We start from the raw sequence: 15,561 nt of genomic DNA on the forward strand, positions 1-15,561 counted from the left end.
ATTTATCGGCAAATCAATCCCACATCAGTTATGTTTTAAGGGGTTATTTATTTTGGGGGGTAAAATTTACATACACCATAAACCGTCAGGAAGGGAGCCTAGTCGCAGGAGCCGGGAGCAGGAGCCAGGAGCAAGCATCGGAACCAAGAGCCGGAACCGAGAGCGCCTGATTCGGAACTGCTTCTCTTTTTAAAAGAGAAATATACCACGCCCCAGTGGGCTGGTATTTCAGCAGCTATTGGCTGACGGAGCGGAAGTCGCTCCCCACTGCACTGTGGGCTCGTATTTCAGCGACTATTGGTTGAGGCAACGGGAGTTACTCCCACAACACCTCCCCCTTTTGTTTAAGTAAGAGAGTTCTAAGCCTACTACGAAATTATATATAGTAAGTACAAACCTACACAACTATAAATAATAAATACAAATATCCTATTCTAACTAGCTTAAGTCTTGTATAAGAAATAACTTGGCCATTTCATGAAAGGAAAGTAACTACGTTTATATAATCTTCAATCCCATCAAAGATCTGAGAAGGGAAATAATGTTACCTAAGTAATTAGGAAGTGCAATCAAACTTTCAGAACATGTAACAAATCATATAGACAACTGGCTATCTGGGCAAACACCCAAAATCATGTTTGCAGCGTTGAAGCAACCAACTTTGGCTAAGGCCTAACGCAACTGACATACCATTTTTAAAGGCAAGGAACTTTTTAAAACTATCTTACCCTGTCTTGGCAGGATATGACAGTCCTGTTTTATTCATTTACGGATACTCTGTAACTCTGTCAGTAGTTGAGGTATGGGCATTTCTTTACCCAAAGGCCGGTTCTGCCAAGAAGAAAGGCTCCAGGTGAAGTATTTTTGGTGCTCAACATTCTCTCGGGAATAGATCAGTGTTGCCAGGAGCGATTGTGTCTCCCTACCACAGAACTCTGAGTTAGATTAAAGGCCATTTTCTACAGCTCTTTGAAGAGGTTGAAGATTATCTATCTATATTGAATATAATGTCTATGTATCTAAAGAACCTGATTAGTCTAATTATAAATGACAAACTTAGATGACTATTGATCTATATTATTCTCAATATCTATCTAACTTAAAGACTGAAATAGTAAACAACTGTGCAATAAATGGGGACAATATGACCTCCAAATATAAACAATGTGCAAGTATACATTGCAATATGGTAAATATATATCAATACATAAACAATATATAAGTATCTTAATCAGAGGTAGAAGTGTACAATGCAATATGGTAAAATATACATATATCAATACAATATATATATGTCAATACATAAGAATGTTTTAAACAGAGGTAGAAGCATGCATGTATAAAATAGTCAACATAATTTAAGTTTGTATCAATATATAAGAATCAATACCAATATATTTGTCTAAAAACAATAACTCATAAGTACAAAGCTATTATCCCATAATCCAATTATCCCTCTTTTTTTTTTTTTTTTTTTTTTTTTTTTGTCCGGACCTGTGTATCCTGGGAGCCTGAGCTGGGGGTGGGAGAGTGGGGCAGTTCTTAAACCAAACGTTGGGCGTCAATTATCGGCGAATCAATCCCACATCAGTTATGTTTTAAGGGGTTATTTATTTTGGGGGGTAAAACTTACATACACCATACACCGTCAGGAAGGGAGCCTAGTCGCAGGAGCCAGGAGCAGGAGCCAGGAGCAAGCACCGAAACCAAGAGCCGGAACCGAGAGCGCCTGATTCGGAACTGCTTCTCTTTTATAAGAGAAATATACCACGCCCCAATGGGCTGATATTTCAGCAGCTATTGGCTGACGGAACGGAAGTCGCTCCCCGCTGCACTATGGGCTCGTATTTCAGCGACTATTGGTTGAGGCAGCGGGAATTACTCCCACAACACTAATTTATGACTTAACGTATTTCTGTTAGTCTGTATGCTGTCCCAAATCTCGTGGCATTTAGACAAGACAGGACATGTCTTGCTTACTCTGGCTGTCTGGTAACTTCTCTGCATCTCGACACTTCTCAGTATTCTCCTAGTTTGGTTCTCCCACCCATTTTCTCCTGCCCATAGCAGTGTGTAGTCTCACAGAGCCTTGTGCTCAGGGCTTCCTTTAATGCTCCACTGTTGGCGGTCAGAAATCTCTTATCATCTTGAGTTGTTTTTGAAGTCTTTGAGGATTTTTTTACCTCTAATCTAACCAGTCATGGGTATAGCTGACACAGGGCAGGGTATGGACTAGGAGCTTTGCAGAGCCCACTCCTTGCATAGAAGAATGCTAAGTTGAAGCAGACCTCTTTGGATGATGATGTGGTTCTGAATTTGATGTTGTTATAGTTCTTGTTATTCCTGCATGCATAGTTAATTCTAGGGCAACCATCAGCAGTTTCTCTTTTCAGAGAAACTAGTAGCTTCTGCTATTATGTCTTTTAGCATTTGGTGTCATTGTTTGAGAAATAATATGATATGTTGCTCCTGTGTCCTGTTGGAACTAAGAGCACAGTCCTGTAAACAGAGCCTTTTCTGTCTCGTCCTGTCTTGCAGCCATTTCTAAATAATCACTCAGAGGCTTAATGTTAATTGCAGAATGCTTGGCCTATACTACTAACTACTACTTACTACTACTACTACTAGTAGCTACTAACTAGCTCTTACATTTAAATTAACCCATTTCTATTAATCTGTGTATTGTTACATGGCCATGGCTTTTAGCAGTCTGCTGGCATTTTGCTATCAACCAATAAGAGCAACATATATTCCCAGCATGTTTATGTTAGTGTGCTTTTCATGTTTTTGTATTCAAGCATGTTTACTACAGTTTTTGAAAATATAAGTTAAACTGGTCCTTAGTTGTTACTTTGAATAACAATTGATCAGCACTAGCTTACACTAATGGCCATCAGGTAGATAGTGCAGAGTCTCAAACTGGAACTGTTCTTTCCTGAATCAGAAAACAGACTCCTAGGTGATTCTTTGCCCACGAAAGCCTAGGAAGCACTGCTCTAAACTCCCAGGTGACATTTTGGCATGTTGACTGAATAGTAAGTAGCTTCTGTTTGTAGTAAGTGCCAGCTGCTCAACCTCCACAATCATTTAATGTAATGAACTACTGAAGGTAAAGTGCTGAGATGAGGTCTTAGGACCGCAAATTCCAGCAGCCCTGCAGCTGGCAATAGAATCCAGGTCTCTGTGGATACTCACTGACACTGAAGAGGTTCCAAGGGTGTTTTAGTTAGGGCTACTACTGCTGTTATGGAACACGATGACCCAAAAGCAAGGAGGAAATAGTTTATTTGGCTTACACTTCATATTGCTGTTCATTATCAAAGGAAATCAGAATAGGAACCTGGAGGCAGGAACTGATGCAGAGATATAGAGGGGTGCTGCTTAATGGCCTGCTTATTAAATCTAGGACCACCAGCTCAGGGATGCCACCACCCACAATTGGTTGGCCCCTCCCCCATCAACCACTAATTAAGAAAATGCCTTTACAGCCAGATCTTATGGGGGCATTTTCTGAGTGGAGATTCCCTCCTTTCACATAACTCTAGTTTGTATATAAAGTTGACACAAAACTAGCCAGCACAAAGGGTAATGTTACTTGATGGAAACAAGTGATTTTTCAGTCAGTCATCCCTAAGTTCTTTGGATGTGCTGGTGTTCTGTGAGCAGAACCTTGGTAGGGTCTACAAAGAGACTGGTGTTCTCATAACACCCCTTGCAGATGGCTCCTCACGTCTGCCTAGAACAGAGGAGCACCCATATCACAGTCATGTCAGTGCTGACACACTTTGAAATGTCAGAGATTGCCTTCCAGAGCAAACTTGGTAGTGTGAAACTAGTGTAACAGTCTTAATGGATCTGTAATTAAAGCCTTTATCTGAGATGAGTAAGTTTATTTACGAGATGATGAGTTTTTTGGCTCTTCTTTTATATATATGTAGATGGCAGTTTTCACTAGGATGATGAAGACCAGCAGAAATCATCTTCGGTGCAATCAGGTGACTCCCTGGCGACCTGCTTGCTTAAAATATCTAGTCCTTTCATGGGAAAAAACATTTTCAAAACTTTTTGGTCCAATTTGTAAAAGAAGCCTACAACCTGTTGGCCAGCTTGTTGGCCAGCTTCCTAGGTGAGATTGAATTCCTGCTTATCTAGAAGCTAAGTGCCAATCAGCTGAAGTGTGTACTTTAAATATGTTTATGTCTACTCCAAACACTTAATTAGGTCTAGACATGATGGTGCATAATGTGTAACCGTAGAATTTTTAAGGCAGAAGTATAAGGATCAGTTGAAGTCCAGCTTTAGCAACATAGTGAGTTTGAGGCACTTTGGGCTATATGAGACTCTCAACCCTTTTATCTCTCCCACCACTAGTATTTTTTTGTTTTATTATTGTCAGTCTGACTCCAGTTTTGTATGTGTATGTGCTTTTTGTTGTTGTTGTTTTGTGTGTCTGTGTGTTTTTTTGTGTGTGTGGTGGTGGTTTTGTTTTGTTTTTTTTTTGTGGGGGGGCAAATCTTAGCTTACTAGTTTTTAGGACAAGATCCTTTTATGTAGTCCAGGCTAGTCTCAAGCTTAGAGTCTTTTAACCTCAGCTTCCTAAGTGCTGAGATTATAGTCTCAGGCTACCATGCTTGGCTGAAATATAAATAATTTTGCAATATAAGTAATAAAATAAATAAATTTGCAATATAAAGAAAATTCACTGTAGAAGTACTTATTTCCACGTTATGTACTAACCAGTGTGGTGAAGAAATCAATCGTTTTATAATAGATGCTAAAATGTTTTCTCAGTGTTAAATTTCATATTTAAAATAGCTTAAATTTTAGATAAGTACTTCAGAACACAGATTTGGGCTAGGGGATTAGTAAGCCTGAACTGTAATTTTTTTTTAACTCCTTTATTCTTTGGGGGCCTGCCACCCAGCTCCCAAATAAGTACACAGAATCTTCTTCTTACTTATGAACAGCTATCCATAGTTTGACTTATTTCTACCCAGCTTTTCTTTTTTTAAAAAAAGATTTATTTATTTATTATGTATACAACATTCCTTCCATGTATGCTTGCATGCCAGAAGAGGGCGCCAGATCTTTTTATAGATGGCTGTGAGCCACCATGTGGTTGCTGGGAATTGAACTCATGACCTCTGGAAGAGCAGTCAGTGCTCTTAACCTCTGAGCCATCTCTACAGCCCTACCCAGCTTTTCTTAACTTAAATTATTCTGTCTACTTTTTGCCTCTAGGCTTTTACCTTCCTCTATTTCTGTATATCTTTTGTTGCTTGTTGCCATCTTTGCCTTGACTTCCTAATCAGAGCTAATTCAGCAATGTATTTAAATTAGACAGTTGCTTAAATACCTTCTGCTATCTACCAGGGGTCTTCTATAGATCCTTTCCTTCCTCCCATCATAGATGAGGAAGATTACTTGCTGTGTGTCTGTTGCAGTTTGTCTTAGGGATTGTATTTCTCTAGGTTGTTTTTTCATTCATGTTGTATATATAGGAAAAGGTGGGTCTACACTGGACCTTGTTTCTTCTCAGTGAAACTGTATTGTTGGTCTGTGTCTTTGTGTTGTGTTGTTGTGTCCCGTCCTGTCCCCCAGGTATCCCTCTCAAGTGAGGTGTGTGAATCTGGGTCATGTGAACTGAACAACTACTGTTTGTCCTTCCTTGGCTCTCACTCTTCTTGCTCTCAAGATTTTGAACACATAGTCATGTGTCCTTGAGAGCATGGTAAGGCATTATAAACTGAAGGGATGACTTTGGTAATACTTGATACTTGACAGTATTGCTTTCTGAAACTTGTTCCCTAAGAATTCTTGAACTTTCTTAATGAGGTTGCATGCTGGGCAGTCAGGCTCAGTTCTGACTATCTGTTATGTGAAATGGAAACTCCTGAACAACCTACTGTGCACAGCTTTTTAGCTTCTCATTCTTGGGGTCAGTCACTGTGACTAAGAGTGTGAATAAAGTTTGCCCCTATAATTTCTCTATTTGTATTTTTATTTCATTATTTGATTTTGTTTTTTCTAGATAAGGTTTCTCTGGCTACCTTTGAACTCACCTTCTGTAGACCAGGCTGACCTCAAACTCAGAGATCTGCCTGCCTCCGTCTCCCGAGTCCTTGGATTAAAGGTGTGTATCACAATGACTGACTATTTTTTTTCTACTTTTAAAGAAATGATTTTGAGGTAAATGTTCAGGAGAGTATCAGGTATGAATGAATTTAGCAAAATACATAGTTAAAAAAAGAGATCCGCCTTCCATGAATAGGACCTTTCTTTCCCTTTTTTTTTTTTTTTGCTTGTAAGAACATGTAGGCATTAGTGAGCTTTTCTGGTGGTAGTTTTAAGTGGATGCAGTTGACTGGTGGGTGTCGAAGCTGTAGCTGTAGCTATGGAGAGCTTTTGTTTTGGGAACATGCGACTTTGTGCCGCGCCACTCTCAAAGAAGTCTCTGACCTTTGAGGCTCTGCTGCTACCCAAGCTTGTGCTGAGTGACTGTAGTTTGTTCTGTGACTTGAAGAACAATCATTTCATGGTGGTGGGCATGGAGACCGAGTTGAGGAAAGACTATACATGAAATGTTGTGGGAGGTTGACTGTCAGTTGTTTCTCGTAATGACTTAGGATAGTAAGTTTTTCAAATTCTTTAATAATTAATTTAATAATTAAGTTCTAAAGTTTAGCTCTTGCAGTTGATGACCTCAGGCTTTTAGCTATTAATAAACTCATCAACTACTTTATTCTGAGTACTCCTCGTTAATTGTTATTTGTTGCTGAAGATGGCAGTTCTGTGAAGAATATATTCTTCATTCCTCAAAAGAGTTGCTTTCTGCCATTTTCAGGTTTTTGTTGTTGATTTTTGAGACAGTTTTGCTGTGCTAGTCCAGACTGGACACAAGCATTCACTAATTCTCAACTTACCAAGCGCTAAAATTTTGAGCATGATTTTTTTTTGACTTAAAAAACGTTTTAAAATTAATGGGCAGCATGCTTATGGAGATCAGAAGACAACGTAGAAAAGTTGTCTTTTCACCTTGTGGGTCTTGGGGATCAGACTCAGGTCTTTAGGCTTGTCAGCAAGCACCTTTACCTGCTGGGCCACCTTGCCCTCCCTTAGCATTGTTTTTGTTTATTTGTTTTTTCGAGACACGTTTTTTCTGTGTAGACCTGACTGTTCTAGAACTTGCTCTGTAGACGAGGCTTGTTTTGTTTTAGACAGGGCCTCTCTATGTAATCCTTGTAATAGCTGTGTAGACCATGTTAGTCTTAAACACATAGAGCCTCCACCTCCTGAGTGATGGAATCAAAAGTGCAGGCTACCATACCCAAACATTGAATTCTTAAAGTATGAATGAACTACTTCTTTTCCTGTTAATTTTTTTGGGGGGGGCAGGGGGGTGACAGCTTCTTGTTGTGTGACCCAGACTAGCCTAGAACTTGTTATCCTCCTGCCTCACTAGAATTATGGGTATGTGCCAGCTGAGCTTGGATTAGTTGCTTTTGCAGGATAAAAATCATTTTAAGCCAGGTGATGGTGGCACATGCCTTTAATCCCTGCAGTTGGGAGGCAGAGGCTGGCGAATCTTTGTGAGTTCAAGGCCAGCCTCGTCTACAGAGTGAGTTCGAGGACAGCCAGGGCTGTTAGACAGGGAAACCCTCTCTTGAAGAACAAAAAATAAATGCATTAAAAAAATTTTAAAAATCCAGCTTTTTTTATTCAGCATTTCAACGCTTTACCCAGCTAAAAATATTTTCTAGATGGGGCCGGAGAGATGGCTGAGCAGTTAAGAGCACTGGCTGCTCTTCCAGAGGACTCAGGTTCAATTCCCAGCACCCACATGGCATCTCACAACTGTCTGTTACTCCTGCTCAAGGGGATCCAACACCCTCATACATGTAGACAGAAACACTATTGTAACCGGGCTGTGGTGACGCTGGCCTTTAATCCCAGCACTCAAGGCAGAGGCAGGTGGATCTCTGTGAGTTCAAGGCCAATCTGGTCTACAAGAGCTAGTTCCAGGACAGGCTCCAAAGCTATAGTAAAGCCCTGTCTCGAAAAAACCCAAACCAGGGGCTGGAGAGATGGCTCAGAGGTTAAGAGCACTGACTGCTCTTCTAGAGGTCTTGAGTTCAATTCCCAGCACCCACATGGTGGCTCACATTCATCTGTAATGAGATCTGGTGCCCTCTTCTGGCCTGCAGGCATACATGGAGGCTGAACAATGTGTACATAATAAATAAATAAATTTAAAAAAAAGAAAAAGAAAAAGAAAAAGAAAAAACCCAAACCAAAACAAACAACAAAACACTGTTGCGCATAAAATTTAAGTAAATAAATTATTTATTTTTTTCTGGGATGGAGACAGAACTCACAGGTTAAGAACACTTGACACCTAATTTTGAGTCCCAGCACCTATTGGTGGCTCACAAATAACTCCAGTTTTAAAGCATCTAACACCCTCTTCTGGCTTCCATGGCCACTCCATTGCAGGTCTTGCACATATAAAATAAAAATGAGTAAATTAAATAAAATATTTGTAGAAAGTCTAAAAAAGAAAGCTAATGAATAAATTCTTTAAAAAAATGTTTTTAAAAAGGGGCTAAAAAGATTCTATCAGTGTTACTCATTAAGAAATCATTTTGTGCTGGTCAGTGCCGGTGTATGCCTTTAATCCTAGCAGTTGGGAGGCAGAGGGAGGCGGATCTCTGTGAATTTGAGGACAGGCTGGTCTACGGAGGAGTTCCAGGACAGCCAAGGAAGGATACACAAAGATACCCTGTCTCGACAAACAGAAAAAAAAAAAACAAAAAAAAGGAAATCATTTTGTAGGTTCAGTATGAAACTGCTTTAATTTTGTGTTAATGCCAAATTGACATTGTAGACCAAACTAAACTGAAATTCGGTTTCTGAAAAATCAGTAAGTAAAGCTGAAATTTTATTAAATACTCTCTGTTTTGTTTAGACCAGCATGTTTTGGAAATTTGATCTTCACTCATCATCCCATATAGACACACTTCTAGAGAGAGAAGATGTAACATTGAAGGAGCTAATGGATGAGGAGGACGTCTTACAGGAGTGTAAAGCACAGAACCGCAAGCTCATAGAGTTTCTGTTAAAAGCAGAATGTCTCGAAGACTTAGTCTCATTCATTATAGAAGAGCCACCTCAAGACATGGATGAGAAGATCAGATACAAGTAAGAAAATGGCATCTTTGCCTTAGGCTGGAGTAGAAAATGATTATTCTTATTGTCTACGAATTTCCTAGAGCCACTATAGCCATTGAGAGGTTAAGATGGTCAAGACCTCCAGTCTTAATGGGATACACAGTCCATTCTGGAGCCAGTTTCAGTGAATCACAGGCATTTCAATGTTAATCTCAGCCAGAAGTACACCATGCTTTTTAAGTGACAAGCAAACTTCTTATACTAGTAAGACATTCAAGTAAGTATCTTCTTCACTTTTCTAGATAACAAGCCAGGATTGCCTAGAGGCCTAGTCAGGGCTTGAGTTTGAAGAGTATTGCTCGGGGCTGGAGAGATGGCTCAGCAGTTAAGAGCATTGCCTGCTCTTCCAAAGGTTCTGAGTTCAATTCCCAGCAACCACATGGTGACTCACAACCATCTGAAATGAGATCTGATGCCCTCTTCTGGCCTGCAGGCAGACACACAGACAGAATATTATATACATAATAAATAAATAAAAATATTTTTTTTTAAAAAAAAATAGTATTGCTCATATAGTAAGGCCAGCCTTCCATTACTTGAGCATTAGGTGTGGGTTTTGGCAAACAGCAGTGAAGCTATATTCAAGCAGGAAATGTCATAATAAATAGAGTGGATTTATCTACTCGTGGCTGATTAATTGAATCTGTTTACAAACAGCATGACACAGTAAATGAGAATCCTTTAATGCTGCCACTTGTAACACTTCTTTTTACACTTCTGGGAACACCAATATTGGACTTGCAGTTATTTCTTCATATCCAACATTAATGAAGTAGCCAGCATCTCCCACACTGAAATAAGAATCCCTTCAGAAATAAACATCTCTTGTGATTCATTAAAGACATCATATGGAAGGAACAGGATTTTAGACACTGGCCTTCCTGGCTCAGGATAACTTTCTTCAGATATTATGCTGTCAGCAAAAAAAATGCTTCATACCTTTAAAGTTATTGGTGATTTAGGTTCTCAAGGAGGCTCTGTTCTCTGCCAGCCTTTAAGATTGACACCCAGCCACCAGTAGAGACCACAGCATTCAGTGGAGACCAGTATCTTATAAAGGAAAATATGTATAGCATAAAAATACTAGTTTGTTTTTATTCCCCTAAACACCTTGCTGCTTTGAAATTCTGCCACAGTAAGCTGGCATGTAAGTTAGATAGGTCTTATCCAGATTAGAGGTGGAAATGATGTGGTAATATGTCCAGGATAATGGGCCTTCAATCAAGCAATCTTGGAGTGGTATGGCCCTCTCTTTATGGAAGCTGTGAGTAGAAAAGTAGTTTCCTTTTTTAGGTTGGCCCTCATATTTTTCTGGGTGAAGTTACTTGTCTAATGCCATACCCTTTATGAATTGCTTACTTACTGAGAGGAAAGGCTCCATACTGCCTTTGCTGCATGGATCTGAAAGCTTGGCAGTGATGCTGCTTCTTTGTGCTGCTGTGTCACCTTCGACGCTGTAAGAGCAAGCGACCTCTCTCACACGGCTCCTAGATGTGCTAGATGGTTCCATTTGGAGGATCAGGGGTTGAGTTGGGTGGAGCAGAACTCTGTCTGCTATGCCTCTGGCCCAGCTCAAGCCAACATTGGTGTGAAATACACCTTGGGTGACCTGAACACCTGTATTAGCATGGAGAACCTTTTGGAAAGAATCTGAAGCATTTTGAGGATTCAGATTGATTGTTGTGGTCAGTGCAATCCAGAGTAAGAAGTAAAAACATAGTTTGTCGGAGAAGCCCTCTGGAGAAGAAAGCAGGCTAGGACAGAACACCTGAGGTTGGTTGGTGGAAGGATTCTGGAGGAAGCATCATTTGGAGCCATGTAGGAACTGAAGACATTGTCTTTGCAAGTGCTTGACAAGGAACAGCCAGACCAAAAGTGTGGAAGCCCTAATGTGCATGAGTGCTTGCTATATTCTAAGAACAAGGCAGCCTCATGAATGGAGGTGAGGAGGAAGAGAGAAGGTCTGGGGTGAAATCAGAGCACCCTCCAAAACAAGCCACTCAAGGTTTTGACCAGTGAATGATGGATATTGACTGACAGTTGTCCTTGTCTGCTAGTACAGCCCCACTTTGGGGCTCTAGGCACTGGGGTACCAGAGTAGAAAGGGAAGTTCAGTTAAGAAGCTGGTAGCAATCTGCAGAAAAAGATGTCAGTATCCTTTTGGGGGAGCAGGGTTTTAGCATCTAGACATATAAAATAAAGTTAGAACTGAAGAAGCTTCCTTGGTGTGAGGTCAGAAGAAGGAAGTATTAGGAAGGAAGGGATATTGAATGTTTTACTCCAGATAGGTTAGAATGGAATAGCTGTAACATTGAGGATAGATGTCAAGGGAAAGGTCAAGTTTGAGATGCCTGGTTGGTGTGGAGTAGAGACAGGGACTCACAGTAGGTGGATGGGTGCCATATGATGGCATGAAGCTGACAGAGGTTGCCCATGGAGCTGATGGGAGGCAGGCTCAGAAACTGATGGAGGAGGCTGTTAACTGAATTAGGGTTCCACACAGGAATTGAGGTGTGGCCAGGACAAGAAGAAAACAGGTAGAGGCTGCCACCCAGAAAGCTGCTAAAGACAGGCTTCAATGACAAGAGAGGAACCATGATCAGAGGCTGCTGCTAAGGGAATTACAGTGTGGCAATATCAACCCTGTTGATTCAGGTCCTGAGAGCCCAGCTGAAATGGCTCTGAAGAAGATTGGAAGACAAAGCAAGACATCTCCTTGAAGTTACTCTAGCAATGAGAGCACATGGTAGCTAAAGGAGTGTTTTATTTGTTTTCCTAAATAGAAGAAGTGGTGGTTTATGTGTACACTCTCAGGAATGGTGCAGTAAGAGGAAGGAAGCTATGTCAGCCAAAGGAGTGCCCTGTACTACAGCAGGTGGGAGGAATTAGCAAAGTTTCTACAGTTTATCCTAGAACAGTGGTTTTCATCCTGTGAATCCTGACCCCTTTGGAGGTTAAACTGTGCTTTCTTCGGGGTTTAAGACCATTAGAAAACACAGACATTTACATTATGATTCGTAATAGTAGCAAAATTACAGTTATGAAGTAGTGACAAAAATAATGTTATGATTGGGGGATCACCACCACAGCATGAGGAACTGTATTAAAAGGTTGCAGTTTTAGGAAGGTTGAGAACCATTATCCTAGAAAATAGAGAGTAATGCAAGTTACTGTCACTCATTAGCCACCTTTGCAATGTCAACCCTTCCTCATTATGTTTCAAAGTCTACAAACTAAGGGAGAGGGCCAATACACCTTGGAAAGTGGATGAGGTAGGAAGTGATTCTAGTATGAATCCCATAGCTGCAGATACAGCTGCTGTGTGTTCCTGTTACTAGGTGGTGGTTACAGGAGAGAAGTCTGCTGTGGCATTGATGAATGCCTGTGTTACAGTGTTTGGGAGACTAATGGAGCAGAACCTCCTAGAAGAGATTGTTAGGAACTACAGTCTGCATGCCTTCACACCTGCAACTTTGCTTGCTTTTCTGTCGTCCTCCTGCATTGCTTCCTTTGGGACTCATGCTGTTTATCCCATTTCATCCCAGATCCTTTCAGGTGCAATGGTTCCTTGCTTTCCTTGGATACCTCCACATGTGTCACACTCTCCAGCCCACAGTCTTTCCCTCTGTCAGCTCTCATATAGTAACTGTGTTAGTTTGTCTCCTTGATTTGGTCAGCCTTTGAGTGCCATTCCTATGACTAGCTTGGCCTGTTGCTCCTGGCTGGTTGATAGAAGAATGTGTTAATGTGTTAGAGCAGAGAAGGGAACTATGATCACATATAGTGTTGTCTGATGAGTCTCCTGTGACCATTGGAAAAGGTCATTCAGAGCGTGGAGAACATAGGTCTGCTGCTTGGTTTTCAAAGTGAATGGTCTGACTGTTGGAGATAAACATGATTGAGGTTGCAGGTTTTTCTAAAACCATGAGGAAATAAAGGCAGAGCAAATGCCAGCTGCTTCCTGTGGGCCTGTGGCCTACCAAGTGAGATCATAGTGAAGAATGACAGTGGACTGGTTTCTTGCCTGTCCCTAGCTTCATAAGGTCCTGGAAGGCTCTTGTAGAAAGTGTAGGTTTATATAACGCTCTTCCCTCATCTCCCAGTACCTCAGGCTGGTGTCCTGTTTGTCTATTCAGTATACCATGATAGGTGTTTTCCTTAGATGGGATGGAGACTGAACATTTGATAACTTTTCAGAACTTTATCATACTCTTGTAACCCACCTGAGCTGAGCTGACCAGTGACCTGTTCAGGTACCTGCAGTCATCACCACAGCTGTGTGTAATACAGTTTCCTGGAAACTGGCAGACCCTAACTTGTCTCTCAGAGCTTCCACTTCTCTGTCCACATGGGATGTGATGGCTGCCAAGACACTGTACCTTCAGTGAGTTATTTCTGATGTTACAGTGTGACATCCTTGGTTCTTGAGTCCTATGCATGCACCATAGTTGTGATGCAACAAAAACATAACTTACTAAAACATGGTTTAAAGGCAAATTAGAAAATTCGTTTTGACTTAAGAGGTTGAATGGAATGGTTTGAAGGTGCTTTTAATTCCTAGTAGATAATTTTGATGTTTTGATAGAATTTTAGGAGACCTTCCTGATGTGTGCTGTGCTTGATGTGATGAACTTACCATTAGATGATAACGCAATGTTCTATTCTTCTAGGTATCCAAATATATCGTGTGAGTTGCTCACTTCTGATGTTTCCCAGATGAATGATAGACTGGGGGAAGATGAGTCCTTGCTATTGAAATTGTATAGCTTCCTCCTAAATGAGTCCCCCCTGAACCCACTACTTGCCAGTTTCTTCAGCAAGGTGCTAAGTATTCTTATCAGCAGAAAACCAGAACAGGTAAATACTATTTTCCAAAGGTAAGTATCTGGGCTGTGCATCCCTGACTCGAGGGATTTGCTGTAGTTTCTGCATTTGCCTGAGGTCTAGTTTCAGTAAGAGAATGAATGTCTTTTAGGTCTTTAGCATTTTAAGCAACCCTGGTTTACACATTAAGTAGTATTTTTCCTCTGTCATATGCTTTGAAGGGCTTCAGCTGTAAGCATGCTTTGATTTCTTTTCTGGACAAGTAATCAGAAATATCATTGTGAGGGCAGCAGGTTGAATCTGAGTATATAGCTAATGCTTCTCTGGGTTCAGCAGTTGCTTTGCTTTGTTGTTTCCTGAAAATGAATCTGACCAGTGTTTTGCACACAGTGGTCATTTATTTCACTTAGATATCTGGATCCCTAGTCTGTAGCACTAGGTCAGAGTTCACACCTCCCTGTTTATACAGGTACCTCCACCTTGACCGTTCTGTTTTTTTCCAGTTCACATGTTGTGTGTGTGGAAATGTCATTTCCCAAAGGAGTGGTTAGCCAAGTCTGGCTTTTGGGCCAGTGATGACAGCATCACCTGAGAACTTTTTTTTTTTTTTAAAGCAGTGTATGTTCTTGATTCCTACCCCTGACCTATAGAATTAGATGGAATCTGACAGTGAGGACTTTTGGCACATCTTTCAGTTCACACTGATGTTTGCTGAAATTGGAGTACTTTGCCATAGTGGAAGTTTCTGTAAAGGCCCAAGAGCTCACTTTCATGAAACAGCTAAAGGAGCAGATGCTTAGTGCAGGCTGACAGATTATCAGTTGCAGCAGGCAGAGATGAACATGGTCAATCCAGTCAGACTTGGCTTTCTTCGTGGTAGACAACAGTTTCCATTTACTAGGTCTTGCTATCAGCGTACATGAAAGGACTGAAACTATTTTGGGCCCTCTGTATTCTGTCCTCTGCTGAGGCTAGGTTCATATTTTATTCTAGAATTTGTGTTCAAGTAAGGTTCTTATTTGAATAGGGCCACTTTTCCAAGTGTGTTTGAGAAAGATCTTTTACCTTAGGTCCAACCCCCAAATCATAGTCTAAGTAGTACAGATTGTCTTTCATTCTGCCCTTTCCACATGCATTGCAAGCTGTCACATCATCCTGGCATAGTTAGGTCAGAAATGGCTACCTTCATTATTAAGACATGCTTTGTTATGTTTTTCTCCTCATATCTGCTATTGGGACCCAGGTTGGTGAGTTATGATTTTTGGTGTTTATAAGGTAAAACATTAAAATATGTGGAAGGCTTTCTGAGGTTTTGCGTATTGACACGGAGACTCAGTTCTGTTATTTGTCTGGCAGTGATGGTGTGTGCCAGTAGAACCCCCAGGTGGAGAGTCCTTTCATCTGGTCGCTTCTTGTTTCTCCAGCTAGGATTCCTTGGATGATAACAGCGTTGCTTGTGTAGTTGCCAAAAAGGTCACACTTGAGAATTGTGTTTCTTGTTGCTTGATA

The 15,561-nt window shown here is 40.8% G+C and overlaps 1 protein-coding gene across 24 annotated transcripts in view; it reads left to right on the forward strand.

Moving 5' to 3' along the window:
• Positions 1–15,561, forward strand: part of Ppp6r3 (protein phosphatase 6 regulatory subunit 3) — a 131,543-nt gene that overhangs the window by 46,286 nt on the left and 69,696 nt on the right. For 22 of the 24 annotated variants that reach the window (XM_085693449.2, XM_085693451.2, XM_085693452.2 and 19 more), the window contains exons 3-4: positions 8,966–9,198; positions 13,899–14,085. In XM_085693449.2, the coding sequence (XP_085549575.1) occupies positions 8,972–9,198; positions 13,899–14,085 (414 nt within the window). In that variant the 5' untranslated portion in view covers positions 8,966–8,971. Of the gene's footprint in view, positions 1–6,031; positions 6,134–8,965; positions 9,199–13,898; positions 14,086–15,561 lie in introns of all 24 variants that reach the window. The other 2 variants (XM_085693446.2, XM_085693466.2) reach the window with 2 other exon arrangements.

Source organism: Myodes glareolus, chromosome 7 (assembly GCF_982192425.1).
Source record: "Myodes glareolus chromosome 7, mMyoGla1.1, whole genome shotgun sequence".
NCBI lineage: Eukaryota > Metazoa > Chordata > Mammalia > Rodentia > Cricetidae > Myodes > Myodes glareolus.